The following is a 12574-nucleotide window of genomic DNA, read 5'->3' on the forward strand; positions in this document are numbered from 1 at the left end:
AGATGGTTGAGAGTGGAGTTTTATGCTTTGCATGAGGAAGCCCCTGGTTCTGTTTTTGCTATACATTTCCCCTGAGAACAAGCAGGGAGTAACACTTGAACATCAGCGGGTGTGTTTAAATAAAAGACAGTGAAATTTAAAGAGGAGGTCTATAGTGGTCATACCAATTCTGGAAGTTTTCTCTAATTTTTCATTTTTCTATTATGAAGATTTGAATCCAGATATATTGTCAGTTTTTTCCATGTATATATGTATTCTCTTAACTTTAAGATATTTATGTTTTTCCTTATTTCCTATGTATTAAGTTTGTCAAGAACAGATTAGATGTTCCTATTTATCTTGCAAAGCACCTTCAATATGATCTAGTTAACTAGCCCATGTTGAGATACTCTTGGATGTCTTGACATGTTTCCAAAGTTCAGTGGCTCTTAATTTGTGTTGATTTACTAATAGATTTTAGGCACATTTGAAATTAACATGGGGGGGGGAATCATCCCTTTACTAAGCAAATTCTGAGAGCTTTGTTGCGATGAATTCAAATTCAGACTTCAGAGGATTAAAATACATTGTGTGGCTTTGCTGTCTCCTATCAAGGTCCTGTGAGGGTTTTTTTTTTTTTTTTTCATATTAGTACCAAGAAAGTAATTATTCATGGTAAAAATTTAAGCAATTTGGGGAAGTGGAAAGATAGTGCAGGGTTTTTAAGTCCCTTGTATGCAGCTGACTCGGGTTTGTTCCTTCGCACTATATATGATCCCTTGAACACCATATGTGACCTATAGGCAAGCCAGGTACCCCACCTAGGTTTGATTCCCCAGCACCCCTTTGAGCCCTGCTAGGAGTGATCCCTGAGCACAGAGCCAGGAGTAAGCCCTGAGCAGTGTCAGATGTCACCCAAAAATAATTAAAGCAATACAGAATACATACTTGATGTAAAAAATAAATGCTCCTCTTTATCTTACCTTTCAGAGATAACCATTGACAAACTGTGGCATATTGTATCCCAGTCATTTTCAGCGCTCTCCTCGTATTTATTTCTTCAATATTGGACATCTTATCATGTTACTTTTTTTTAAGATGGTCATGTATTTTCTTGTATGTTGCTATAGCTTATCTTATCAATACTCTTGATGATATTTGGTTTGTTTCTAGTTTATTATAAATTTTATTAATAAGGTGTTGGGAAATAGCTCAGAAAGCTGGAGTTAGGGGGTACCCAAAATTGATAGGTTTGTTTGGTTTGGGGCCATACCCAGCTATGCTCAAGGGATACTTCTGGCTCTCTGCTCAGAGATCTCTCCTGGGGGGTTTGGGGAAACTACTGAATATCAGGGATTGAACCCGGGTCGGCTACATGCCAAGCAAGCACTCTGCTCACTGCACTATCACTCTAGCCCTCCAAAGTTGATTTTTGATTCTTAATTTTGTTGTTCTGTTTACTTGTATCACTTCTTCACATATATATGTGTATATGCATATTATATATTTATGTGTGTATATATATATATATAAAATCTCTGAGTATTTTGCCATTTTTATTTTGCCTTGGGTTTCACACATGGAAAGCTTGAGCACTACCACTGCCACATCCTCAGGTTGAGTTTATTTTTTTTCTGGTGTGGGGGTTGGCCGTCCTCCTGCTCTTTGCTCAGGGATCACTTTTGGTGGTGCTCAGGAGGCTGTATGTGGTGCCAGGATTGACCCTGGTTGGCTGTGTGCAAGGCAAGCTCCTGACTATACTATCTCTCCGGCCCCTCCTAAGCTGGCTTGTAACAATTTCATAACTTCTTTTTTGTTGATTGTTGGTTGGTTTTAGATTTTCAGCATTGCTTGGGGACCATGTGGTGTTGGGGATCAAACCTGTGCCTCTTGCATGCAAAGCATGCCATCCAGTCCTTTGAGCTATCTCTTCGATCTTTTAAGTATTATGTATATGTAGAACAAGTAAGTTCTAAGATCAAGTCATAAGTGTATTTAGTATATTTCTAATATCCTGGAAGGAAAAGAGCTTGCCAGGTATATGTGTATTGTGGTGGGAGGCAGCGTTTTGTTTTTTGGGAAAACTGGGGGGTGGAGGAGGCACATACAAGGCAATAGGGTCTGTGCTCTGTAGACCATGTACTCTGGGGGAATTGAACCCGTGTCTCCCACATGCTATACATGCTCTCAGCCCATTGAGTTATTGCTCTGACTGGGTAAATTTTATTTCTTTAGTGGTCATGTTTAAATAATTTGTTTCCACATCTGCTATGCTCTGGGCTACACCTGGCTCTGAGCCCAGAGGTGATTCCTTCAGGGCTGAGGGACAGTATTGGGATGCTGGAGAAACCCGGGTTGACCGTATGTAAGACAAGCACCCTATCCACTCTCCTATCTCTCCAGCCTGCTTCCACATTTTATTTTATTTATTTATCTGGGTTTGGTTTTGGGGTCACACTTGGCAATGCACAGGGGTTACTCCTGGCTCTGCACTCATGAATTACTCCTGGTGGTGGGTGCTCAAGGGACCATATGGGATGCTGGGAACCGAACCCGGGCCAACTGTGTGCAAGACAAATGCCCTACCTGCTGTGCTATCGATCCAGCCTCCCCGTTTCCACATTTTAAATGCTTGCACTTTTAAAAAAATGCATGTCTTTTCAAAAAGACAAGTGCTTGTATTTTAAAAAATGCTTGTCTTTTAAAAAAGAAAGCCAATTATTAATTACAATTTTGTTTATTATATTTTTGTTTTGATTTAAACATAAAATTAACGATATATGTGCATATTGTTTTTACATATTTTTAAAGTCATGCTCTATTTTAATAGTTTGACTGGGTATATTAGTTAACTTTTAAAAGGCCAAGTGTAATGACTAAGAGGATGGACTGGGGCTGGAGGGATAGATAGTACAGCAGGTAGGGCTCTTGCCTTGCACAACCTGGTTTCAATTCCTAGCAACCTGATGTCCCAGGCAGAGCCAGGAGTAGCTCCTGAGCACCACTGGGTATGGCCCAAAATCCAAACCAAAACAAAACAAAATACAAGAGGAAGGACCTCAAGTATTAAAACTAGATTTGAGTCTTCGTTGCAGTTTGGTTTTGTTCCACTAACATAGACTTCAGATTTCTTTCTCTGTGTTGTTGGGGTAATTTTGTTGTTGTTGTTTGCTTTTGGTCTACATTGGGTGTTGTTGGATACTGCTTACAGCTTAGCACTATGGTACTATGGTACTATGCAGTGCCAGTGGCACACTAGCCCTTAGCTTTCTCTGATGTCAGTAAAAGTCCCTGTCTCATAGAGTAGCTCACAGTTAATTTATATATTACTACTTGTACATAGCAAGTAAATACTACCTGCTTTCCTTCAAAATAGAGAATATCTTAAGATCTTTGGCCTAAGGTCTTTCTTAGTTCACCTTCTGCCAGCCTACTCCTGTTTAGCAATATGGAGTCTCCTCTCTGCCTCCTTCCCACACACTACAGGAAACACCAGTTTTTGCTGTAGACATAAGCTTAGCATCCGTCCTCCATCTCTCTCACCTTCTCCCCTGTTCTGGGCTTTAGGTGTAATGGGGGTTTTAAGATTATTATAAACAGAGCTGGAGCAATAGCACAGCAGGTAGGGCATTTGCCTCGCATGCGTCCGACCCAGGTTTGATTTCCAGCATCCCATATGATTCCCTGAGCATCGCCAGGAGTGATTCCTGAGTGCAGAGCCAGGAGTAACCCCTGTGCGTTTCTAGGTGTGACCCAAAAAGTAAAAAAAAAAAAAAAAAAGAATTATAAACCAGTAAAAGAATTTTAAAAATTATAAAGGGGGGGGCTTGAACCTGCCTTTGATGGGAAAATGAATTTAGTTTGAGATTGATTGCATAAGGAGCAGTGAGTCAGTTACAGAAAATTATATTGAAATAACTTGTGGTCTTTCACTTAATTAGATTCATCTTGTTTATTAGCCATGGTTTGTATGCCATACTCTCAAATTTTTTTATAGCCTCTTGACAGTGCAGTTACAGTCTTTCTCAGTAAAGTAGTTGAAGTGTCCTTGTGGTTGGTAGTTGAAGTATTCTTTTTCTTAACCCCTTTGCCCAAACAGTGACAGATTCATGATGATTTTATAGTGGTACTCTTCTCTCTAGCAATATATATTGTGATATGGTTAAAAAAGGGCAGAAAAAAGATTATGCCCCTGTATAGCTTACTCTTCAAAGCCAGTATTAGTAGTATTTTGGAGTATTTCCCAGTGGATATTTTTATTTGCGTGCAAATATATAAATAGAAAAACCCTGTTAATTTTTCAAAGTAATGCTTATCGATCCCCTCCCTTACTGCTAGTTCCTACTGTAAACTTTATTTCTGATGTTTGACTTACTAACGTTTTCTCTTTGTAAATAATTTTCTGATCTTGGACCACACCCAGTGGTGTTCTGGTTATGCCAGGAAAAGTAGTGTTCGGGGATCGCTTCTAGTGATGCTTGGCGGAGCCATTCAAAGTATTAAGAATTAAACTTGGTCCTCTCTCATGCAGTGTCTGCTCCAGTCCTTTGAGCTATTTCTCTGGTCCATAAAATGAACTTTTTTTGCAGGGAAGAGGAATACTAGGCTGTGCTCAGGGATTACTCTGGGCTCTGTACTTAGGGTCACTCCTGATGATGCTCAAGGGCGATATGCCAGGATTAAGCTGAGGTCAACTGTGTGCATGGCAAGCACTTTAACCCCTATACTATCTGGACCCTAAAATGAACTTTTTAATGTATCCTACTCTTTTATTTTTAGTTTGTTTTTAGGTCACACCCAGTGATGCTCAGGTCTTACTCCTGGCTCTGCACTCAGGAATCACTCCTGGTGGTACTTGGGGCACCATATGGGATGCTGGGGATCGAACCCAGTTCAGCTGCATGCAAAGCAAACACCTTAACCCACTGTACTATCTCTCCATGCCCTAGTATCCTAGTGACGCTTGGCGGAACCATGCAAAGTATTAAAAGTTAAACCTAGTCCTCTCTCATGCAGAGTGTCTGCTCCAACCCTTTGAGCCGTCTCCGGTCCATAAAATGAAAAGAGTATCCTACACTTTTCCTTTTGCTCCTTCTCAGTTAATTTTTCTAAATATTGTTTCAATCTTTTTTAATTGGGGTTTGGAGGTATTGATCCATATCCAGTAGTACACAAGAGCTATTCTTGGCTTTGTGTTCAGGAGTAACTCCTGGCTATGCTTAGGAAACCATGTGTGCTATTGTGGGTTGAAGCTAGAGAGTCATGGCTGTTACTGTCATGTGCAAGATAAGTGCCTTTCTGTACTACCTTCTCTAACCTAAATTTTTATTAAACTCTGCTTTTTTTTTTCTCTAAAATCTGTAGTTGCACTGATTTTTTTCAAATACATATCTTATGTCTTATTTTTGGGCTAGAGTGATAGCACAGCGGGTAGGGCGTTTGCCTTGCATGTGGCTGACCCGGGTTCGATTCTTCCGTTCCTCTCAGAGAGCCTGGCAAGCTACTAAGAGTATCCTGCCTGCATGGCAGAGCCTGGCAAGCTCCCCATGGTGTATTTGATATGCCAAAAACAGTAACAAGTCTCACAGTGGAGATGTTACTGGTGCCCACTCCAGCAAATTGATGAGTAACGGGACTATAGGGCTACAGTGCTACATCTTATTTATAAAATTAGCTTCTTTAGTGTTCAGGATATTTTTATACCCTTATTCCACTTTATCTTCATTCTTTTTTTCCTCTGGCTCTTCTTGCCTTACCTTAAAATCTAGGAATGTGTATGTAACAAGCTCCATATGTAATAGTGGCAGCAATTAGAAAGGAAGTGAGTTGTTACTATGAGATAGATTGTGGAGAAAAACTTAGCAAGGTACATTAAACAGATATTGTAAGAATACAAATCATATTAGAATGCTGCTCAGTACCTGTACCTGTCACTGTCATCCCGTTGCTCATCGATGTATTCGAGCGGGCACCAGTAACGTCTCTCGTTGTGGGACTTATTGTTACTGTTTCTTGCATATCCAATACACCATGGGTAGCTTGCCAGGCTCTGCCGTGCGGGCTCGATACTCTCGCTAGCTTGCCGGGCTCCCCGAGAGGGATGCTCAGTACCTGTAGATATTTTAATTCTGCTTCACATAAAATTACTTACTTTTATGTGTAAGTAATAGTGCTTATTGCTCAGGGTTTATTCCTTTCTCTGGGCTAAAATTATTCCTGGCAGTGCTTGGGGAACCAAATAGGATGCCGGGGATTGAATCCTACCCGCTGTACTGTCGCTCCAGCCCTAACAGTAATCTAATTTTTTAAATTTTACTTTTATAAAGTAGTTTACATTTACATTTAATACTCAAACACCAATCCCACCACCATTACACCTTCCCACCACTTTATTTTGAATGTTTCCATCCTGAACCCCAACCCCTGCCTCAAAGCAGAACCAAAGTAATTTATTTTGTATTGTTCATTATGAGTAAACTGCTGAAAATGCTCCAAAATACTTTCCTTAGGGGACAGTGTATGAAGACTGTTGCATTTCATTCAGGGGCCATTAAGCCTTTCTATAAGAGATTACTAATATGTTGTTAAAGGTTGAGCCCTATGTGCTTGTGTTTGTGTGTGTACATATGTATATATATATATACACACACATATGTAAAAATATATTTCCCTCTAAGATTGGTTGCCTCCTACTTTAAACCCCGTCATATATGGTGCACTACTCTTGGAGTATGAGTGGTGGGAGGTATAAGATGTCTAGGGATGGGTTTACTCATGGGTGAGGCTCTGCCTGAGCGTGAGAGTGGCCGTGAGCATGGCAGTAGTTGAGTTCAATAATTCATTTTTTGAAATACCTGTATGGGGGTGCCCGGAGCGATAGCACAGTGGGTAGGGCGTTTGCCTTGCACGTAGCCGACCCAGGTTCGATCCCCGGCATCCCATGGTCCCCCAAGCACTGCCAGGAGTAATTCCTGAGTGCAAAGCCAGGAGTAACCCCTGAGCATCGCTGGGTGTGACCCCCAAAAAGCAAAATAAAATAAATGAAATACCTGTATGGATTTGCTTTTTCTCCATGTCTCAGTTTAATCCTTTTAGAAAAGAGCCAGAGGGGGGCTGAAGCAATAGCACAGCAGGTAGGGTATTTGCCTTGCACGCGGCCGACCTGGGTTTGATTCCCAGCATCCCATATGGTCCCCTGAGAACTGCCAGGAGTAATTCCTGAGTGCATGAGCCAGGAGTGCATCACCTGAGCATCACCAGTGTGCCCAAAAAGCAAAAAAAGAGAAGAAAAGATAAGAGCCAGAGAGAGAGCTCAGTGGACTGGAGTGCATGTTTTGCATGTAGGCAGCATAGTTTGATCCCTAACATCTCCTGGTCTCCTGAGTACCACCAGAAGCAACCCCTGATCATTGAGCTGGAGTTTCTCTTTCTTGGTTTTTGGCCACATCCCATCCCAGTGCTCCCGGCCAAGGGTCACTCCTAGTGGTTTAGTGGTACTGGAGGAAAGGTGCTGTGTTAAGGATCAAATCTGGGCCTCTTGCATGCCAAGCATGTTTGTCTGGGGCAGGGTGGTTGTGAGGGCTCCCAAGCAGTGCTGAGCGGGGTTCAGGGACCACTCATGTGATTCTTGGCCGTCCAGGCTAGTGATTCATTGTGAGTGTCTGCAGTGTCAGGGCTCACCTGGGCCATTCCGGTGGTGCCCCAGAAATTCAACTAAGGTCTGCTATGTGCACTTATGTGCCTTAACCTCTGTACTGTCTCTCTGGTACCTGCTTAGCTTTTTGTGTTTATTTTTTGGGGCCACATTTGCATGTGCTCAGGGCTTATTTCTGGTGCTGAGCTAGGGATCACTCCTTGTGGGGCTCTGGGGACCACCTGTAGTGCAGGGGATTGAACCTTGGTTGACCACATGAAAGCAACTATCCACTATGGTACCTCTGACTCCTGGCTGTGTACAGGGCTTACTTCTGGTCTGTGTTCTGGAATCACTCCTGGAGGGCTGGCAGGGGGAGGAGGAGGGGAAGGATGCTGGGGATCAAAGCATGGTTGGACAGTGCAAGGGAAACACCCTAACCTCTGGCTGTCTCTCCAGCCCCCTGCTTAGCTTTTAATGAGTATTGGAGAGTTGATTTTTGGAAGTGGATTAGATTAATAGCTGCGGAACTTTATTTAAAATAGAATAAAAAATCATGAGAGGGGGCCGGAGTGATGATACAGTGGGTGGGGTGTTTGCTGACCCAGCTTCGATCCCTGGCATCCGGTATGGTCCCCTGAGCACTGCCAGTAGTAATTCCTAAGCAGAGCCAGGCAGGAGTAACCCCTGAGCATCGCTGAGTGTGACCCAAAAAGCAAAATAGGCCTGTGTTTTATGCAGTTTGTTTTTTCTCCATGCAGTCTGTGGCTCCGGCAGCCTTATTTCTAGCAGCTAAAGTAGAGGAGCAGCCAAAAAAACTGGAACATGTCATCAAGGTAGCTCACGCTTGTCTCCATCCTCAGGAATCACTTCCTGATACCAGGAGTGAGGTAGGTTTTTGATAATACTTATTGGTCTTTCTTGGCTTAAGTCATTATTGATTTTATAAGCTGTTGCTGAGGAAGGGTCGTTACAGAACCTTTTTGGTTTTGTTTCTTCTTTACTAATATAATACATCATAAATTTTGTATCAAAAGTTAATTGATACAAATTCATTGTAATAAAAGAAAAATATAGAAAAATAGATACAACTTACCTAATAAACCATTATTATATGTGACTTCTTTTTTCTGTGCCTGTATACATGTATATATTGGGATTGTAACTTTCGGGTTGGGTTTTTTTTGTATGTGTGTGGGTGGGGGATAGAGTTGGGCCACTCCTAGTGGTGCTCAGGCCTTACCCCTAGCTTTGCACGCAGGAATCACTTCTGGCATAGTTCGGGACTATAGGGTGCCAGAGATCAAACCCATGTCAGCCATATGCAAGACCAATACCTACTTGCTGTACTATCTCTCCAACCCCTAGAAGTTACTTTTAATAATAGGGTTCATTTAACTCTTAAAATTATTAAATATTGGGGCTGGAGAGATAGTATACCAGGTAACACCTATAAGACGCTTGCCTTGCAAGCTTCTGACCTGGGTTTGATCCCCAGCAGCCCATAAGATCCCCCAAGCACTACCAGGAGTAATTCCTGAGCACAAAGCCAGGAGTAACCCCTGAACATCAAGTGTGACCCCAAAATTAAAAAATAATTTTGTTTTTTGGTTTTGTTTTTTGCTTTTTGGGTCACACCTGGCGGTGCTCAGGGATTACTCCTGGCTCCGCACTCAGGAATCACTCCTGGCAATGCTCGGGGGACCATATGGGATGCTGGGAATCGAACCCGGGTTGTCTGCGTGCAAGGCAAATGCCCTACCCACTGTGCTATAACTCCAGCCCTATAAAATAAATAATTTTCTAAATGATTAAATATCATTAATTAGGACTCTTTCACATTAGTTCACATTATTTTTCTAATTATTTTTAAATCACTGTCACTGTCATCCCATTGCTCATCGATTTGTTCGAGCGGGCACCAGTAACGTCTCTCGTTGTGAGACTTATTGTTACTGTTTTTGGCATATCCAATATGCCACAGGTAGCTTGCCAGACTCTGCCGTGCAGGTGCAATACTCTTGGTAGCTTGCCGGGCTCTCCGAGAGTGGCGGAGGAATCGAACATGGGTCGGCTGCGTGAAAGGGGAACGCCCTTCCGCTGTTTTATCGCTCCAGCGATATAAAGTCTTCATTTATTTTTAAATAAAGACTTTAAAATCTAGTGTGCATTTACGTTTATAGCACATTTCAGTTTGAACAAGGTACATTTCAATTGTTCATAGCCATACTTGGATTGTGGCTATAGCAGTATTTCCTGGAGTGGACAGTACTAACACCTCTGATCCCTGAGGAGTGCTTGGGGTAGGCGGAGATGGTAGCTTTGTGAAGATTGTTTTTTGTGGGTATAGCGGGGGCTACTGTTTGGTATAATAAGGTAGACTGTGGAGAGAGGCTGAGTGATTTTCTCTAACATTCCCTCCCTCCTAAGGGGCATTATTAATTAATTAGTGTGGGACCCTCTGGGTTACAGTACTGACTAATCCAAATCTGAGAGAATTTCTGTTTTTGTTTCCTTTGAACTCCTATTGAAAAAAAAAAAGGTATAATATATTTAAATGCTAAAAATGGCCTATTTTAATACTTAGTACAGAAACTTGCAGATGTCTTAATGTTGTTTTTTAAAAATGTATTTTTTGGGCTGGAGTGATAGTACAGCGGTAGGGCATTTGCCTTGCACGTGGCCGACCCAGGTTCAATTTCCAGCCTCCCCTAGGGCCCCCCAAGCGCCACCAGGAGTGATCCTGAGTGCAAAGCCAGGAGTAAGCCCTGTGCATCTCTGGGTGTGACCCAAAAAAGCAAATAAATAAATACATACATACATACATAAATAAAATATATTTTTAGGAGTCCAGAAAGATAGTATTGGACAGGGCAAGTACCTTGCATGCAGTGGGCCTACCTGGGTTCAATTCCTGGCACACCATTTGGTTCCCTAAGCCCAACAGGAGAAATCCCTGAGCACAGAGCCAGGAGTAAACCCTAAAAAAAATCTTTTAAAAAAATGTATTTTTTAGGGGCTAGAGTGATAGTGCAATGGGTAGGGCATTTGCCTTGTATATGGACAACCCGGGTTCCATCCCCAGCATCCCATATGGTCTCCTGAGCACCTCCAGGAGTAATTCCTGAGTGCAGAGTCAGGAGTAACCCCTGAGCATCGGCAGGTGTGACCCAAAAAAAGCTGCCCCCCCCAAAAAAAAAAGGTATTATAGTTTGTGCATCATATGAACTGTAAAGTCTCATCTGATACTTTTCTGTAGCCATTTATGAATAAACTTACTTTTTCATATACTAGTTTAATTTTTATACTTTATTTATTTATTTATTTATTTATTTTTGCTTTTTGGGTCACACCCGGCGATGCACAGGGGTCACTCCTGGCTCATGCACTCAGGAATCACCCCTGGCGGTGCTCAGGGGACCATATGGGATGCTGGGACTCGAACCCGGGTCGGCCGCGTGCAAGGCAAACACCCTACCCGCTGTGCTATCGCTCCAGCCCCCTAATTTTTATACTTTAAAAGAATCTGTATTGAGGGGCCGGAGAGATAGCACAGCGGGTAGGGTGTTTGCCTTGCATGTGGCCGAACTGAGTTCGATTCCCAGCATCCCATATGGTCCCCTGAGCACCGCCAGGGGTGATTCCTGAGTGCAGAGCCAGGAGTAACCCTTGTGCACAGCCAGGTGTGACCCAAAAAGCAAAAAAAAAAAAAAAAAAAAAAGAATCTGTATTGAATAGAAATAAAGGCTGGTGTTGGGCTGGAGTGATAGCACAGCGGGTAGGGCGTTTGCCTTGCACGCGGCCGACCTGGGTTCAATCCCTGGCATCCCATATGGTCCCCCAAGCACTGCCAGGAGTAATTCCTGAGTGCAAAGCCAGGAATAACCCCTGAGCATCGCTGGGTGTGACCCAAAAAGCAAAAAAAAAAAAAGAAAGAAAGAAAGGCTGGTGCATTTTATATCATACCCTACTTTTTGCCTTTGGTTTCCTTGGGAAGGATTGTTTATATTTCTATGTTGTACCTTTTGGAGGATTAACTGATTTTTTTTTTCTACAGGCTTACCTGCAACAAGTTCAAGATCTAGTGATACTAGAAAGTATAATTTTGCAGACTTTAGGTATGTTAAAAATTTTAAATGCCTATAATGGAGTGATCTGGTTTTAACTGGTTTTGTTTTCGTTTTTGTTTTCTCTTCCCCCCTTTGTTGTTATTGTGATGATTGGGGTCTCACACACTTTGTTGTGGTATACCAGAGATCACACACTTCGTTGTGACACTGGACATCATAAATGGCAATGGCAGTACTTCTGGATTGCCTTTATAGAATCATAATTACAAAGCACTCTACTACTGTGTCATCCCTGCGCCCTTATATAATTTTAAACATGTGTTAAGTAGGAAAAATGAAAGAAAATATCTTGGGGAGGTTTTAGCAGGAGGTTGCAGTAAAGTACTCAGAGCTTAATCTGAATACTGTATTATAGAGAGAATTCAGGCATAGCTAACCATTGAAATAACAGTAAGGGTTTGGATTTTGTTTTTCCTTCTATTTCAGGGTTTTGGATTTGCTTTTTAGTTTGACAGTTTAAAATTTCTGTTAGGGGTGTAAACTATCTAAAAAGCTCTTAATGTTTTGGGTTTTGTTTTCTTTCATTGTTGTCTTTGGCCAAGACCCAGTGGTGCTGGAGGTATCTGGGTCTCCTGGTAGCGCTCCTGATAGTGCTGGGGTACCGTGTGGTCTCAGGAACAGAACCCAGGGCTCCTGCATACTTAGCCCTTTAAGCTATGTCTCCAACCCACCACATATTTTTATAGTCTTATTATAGTTTTGGCAATTAGGGTCTGGAGGGATAATACATACATCTGGTATACATTTCCCTGGAGCATGGTAGATCTGGGTTCAATCCCCAGCATACTATATGGTCACCCCAACCCTGGCAGGAGTGATCCCTGAGCACAGA

At 42.2% G+C, this 12574-nt stretch overlaps 1 protein-coding gene across 1 annotated transcript in view; it reads left to right on the forward strand.

Moving 5' to 3' along the window:
• The window catches only part of CCNT1 (cyclin T1), a 28492-nt gene that overhangs the window by 4169 nt on the left and 11749 nt on the right, over positions 1-12574 (forward strand). Inside the window, exons 3-4 of the mRNA XM_004616708.2 lie at positions 8374-8502; positions 11670-11730. Of these exons, the coding sequence (XP_004616765.1) occupies positions 8374-8502; positions 11670-11730 (190 nt within the window). The remainder of the gene's footprint in view (positions 1-8373; positions 8503-11669; positions 11731-12574) is intronic.

Source organism: Sorex araneus, chromosome 2, assembly GCF_027595985.1.
Source record: "Sorex araneus isolate mSorAra2 chromosome 2, mSorAra2.pri, whole genome shotgun sequence".
Lineage (NCBI taxonomy): Eukaryota > Metazoa > Chordata > Mammalia > Eulipotyphla > Soricidae > Sorex > Sorex araneus.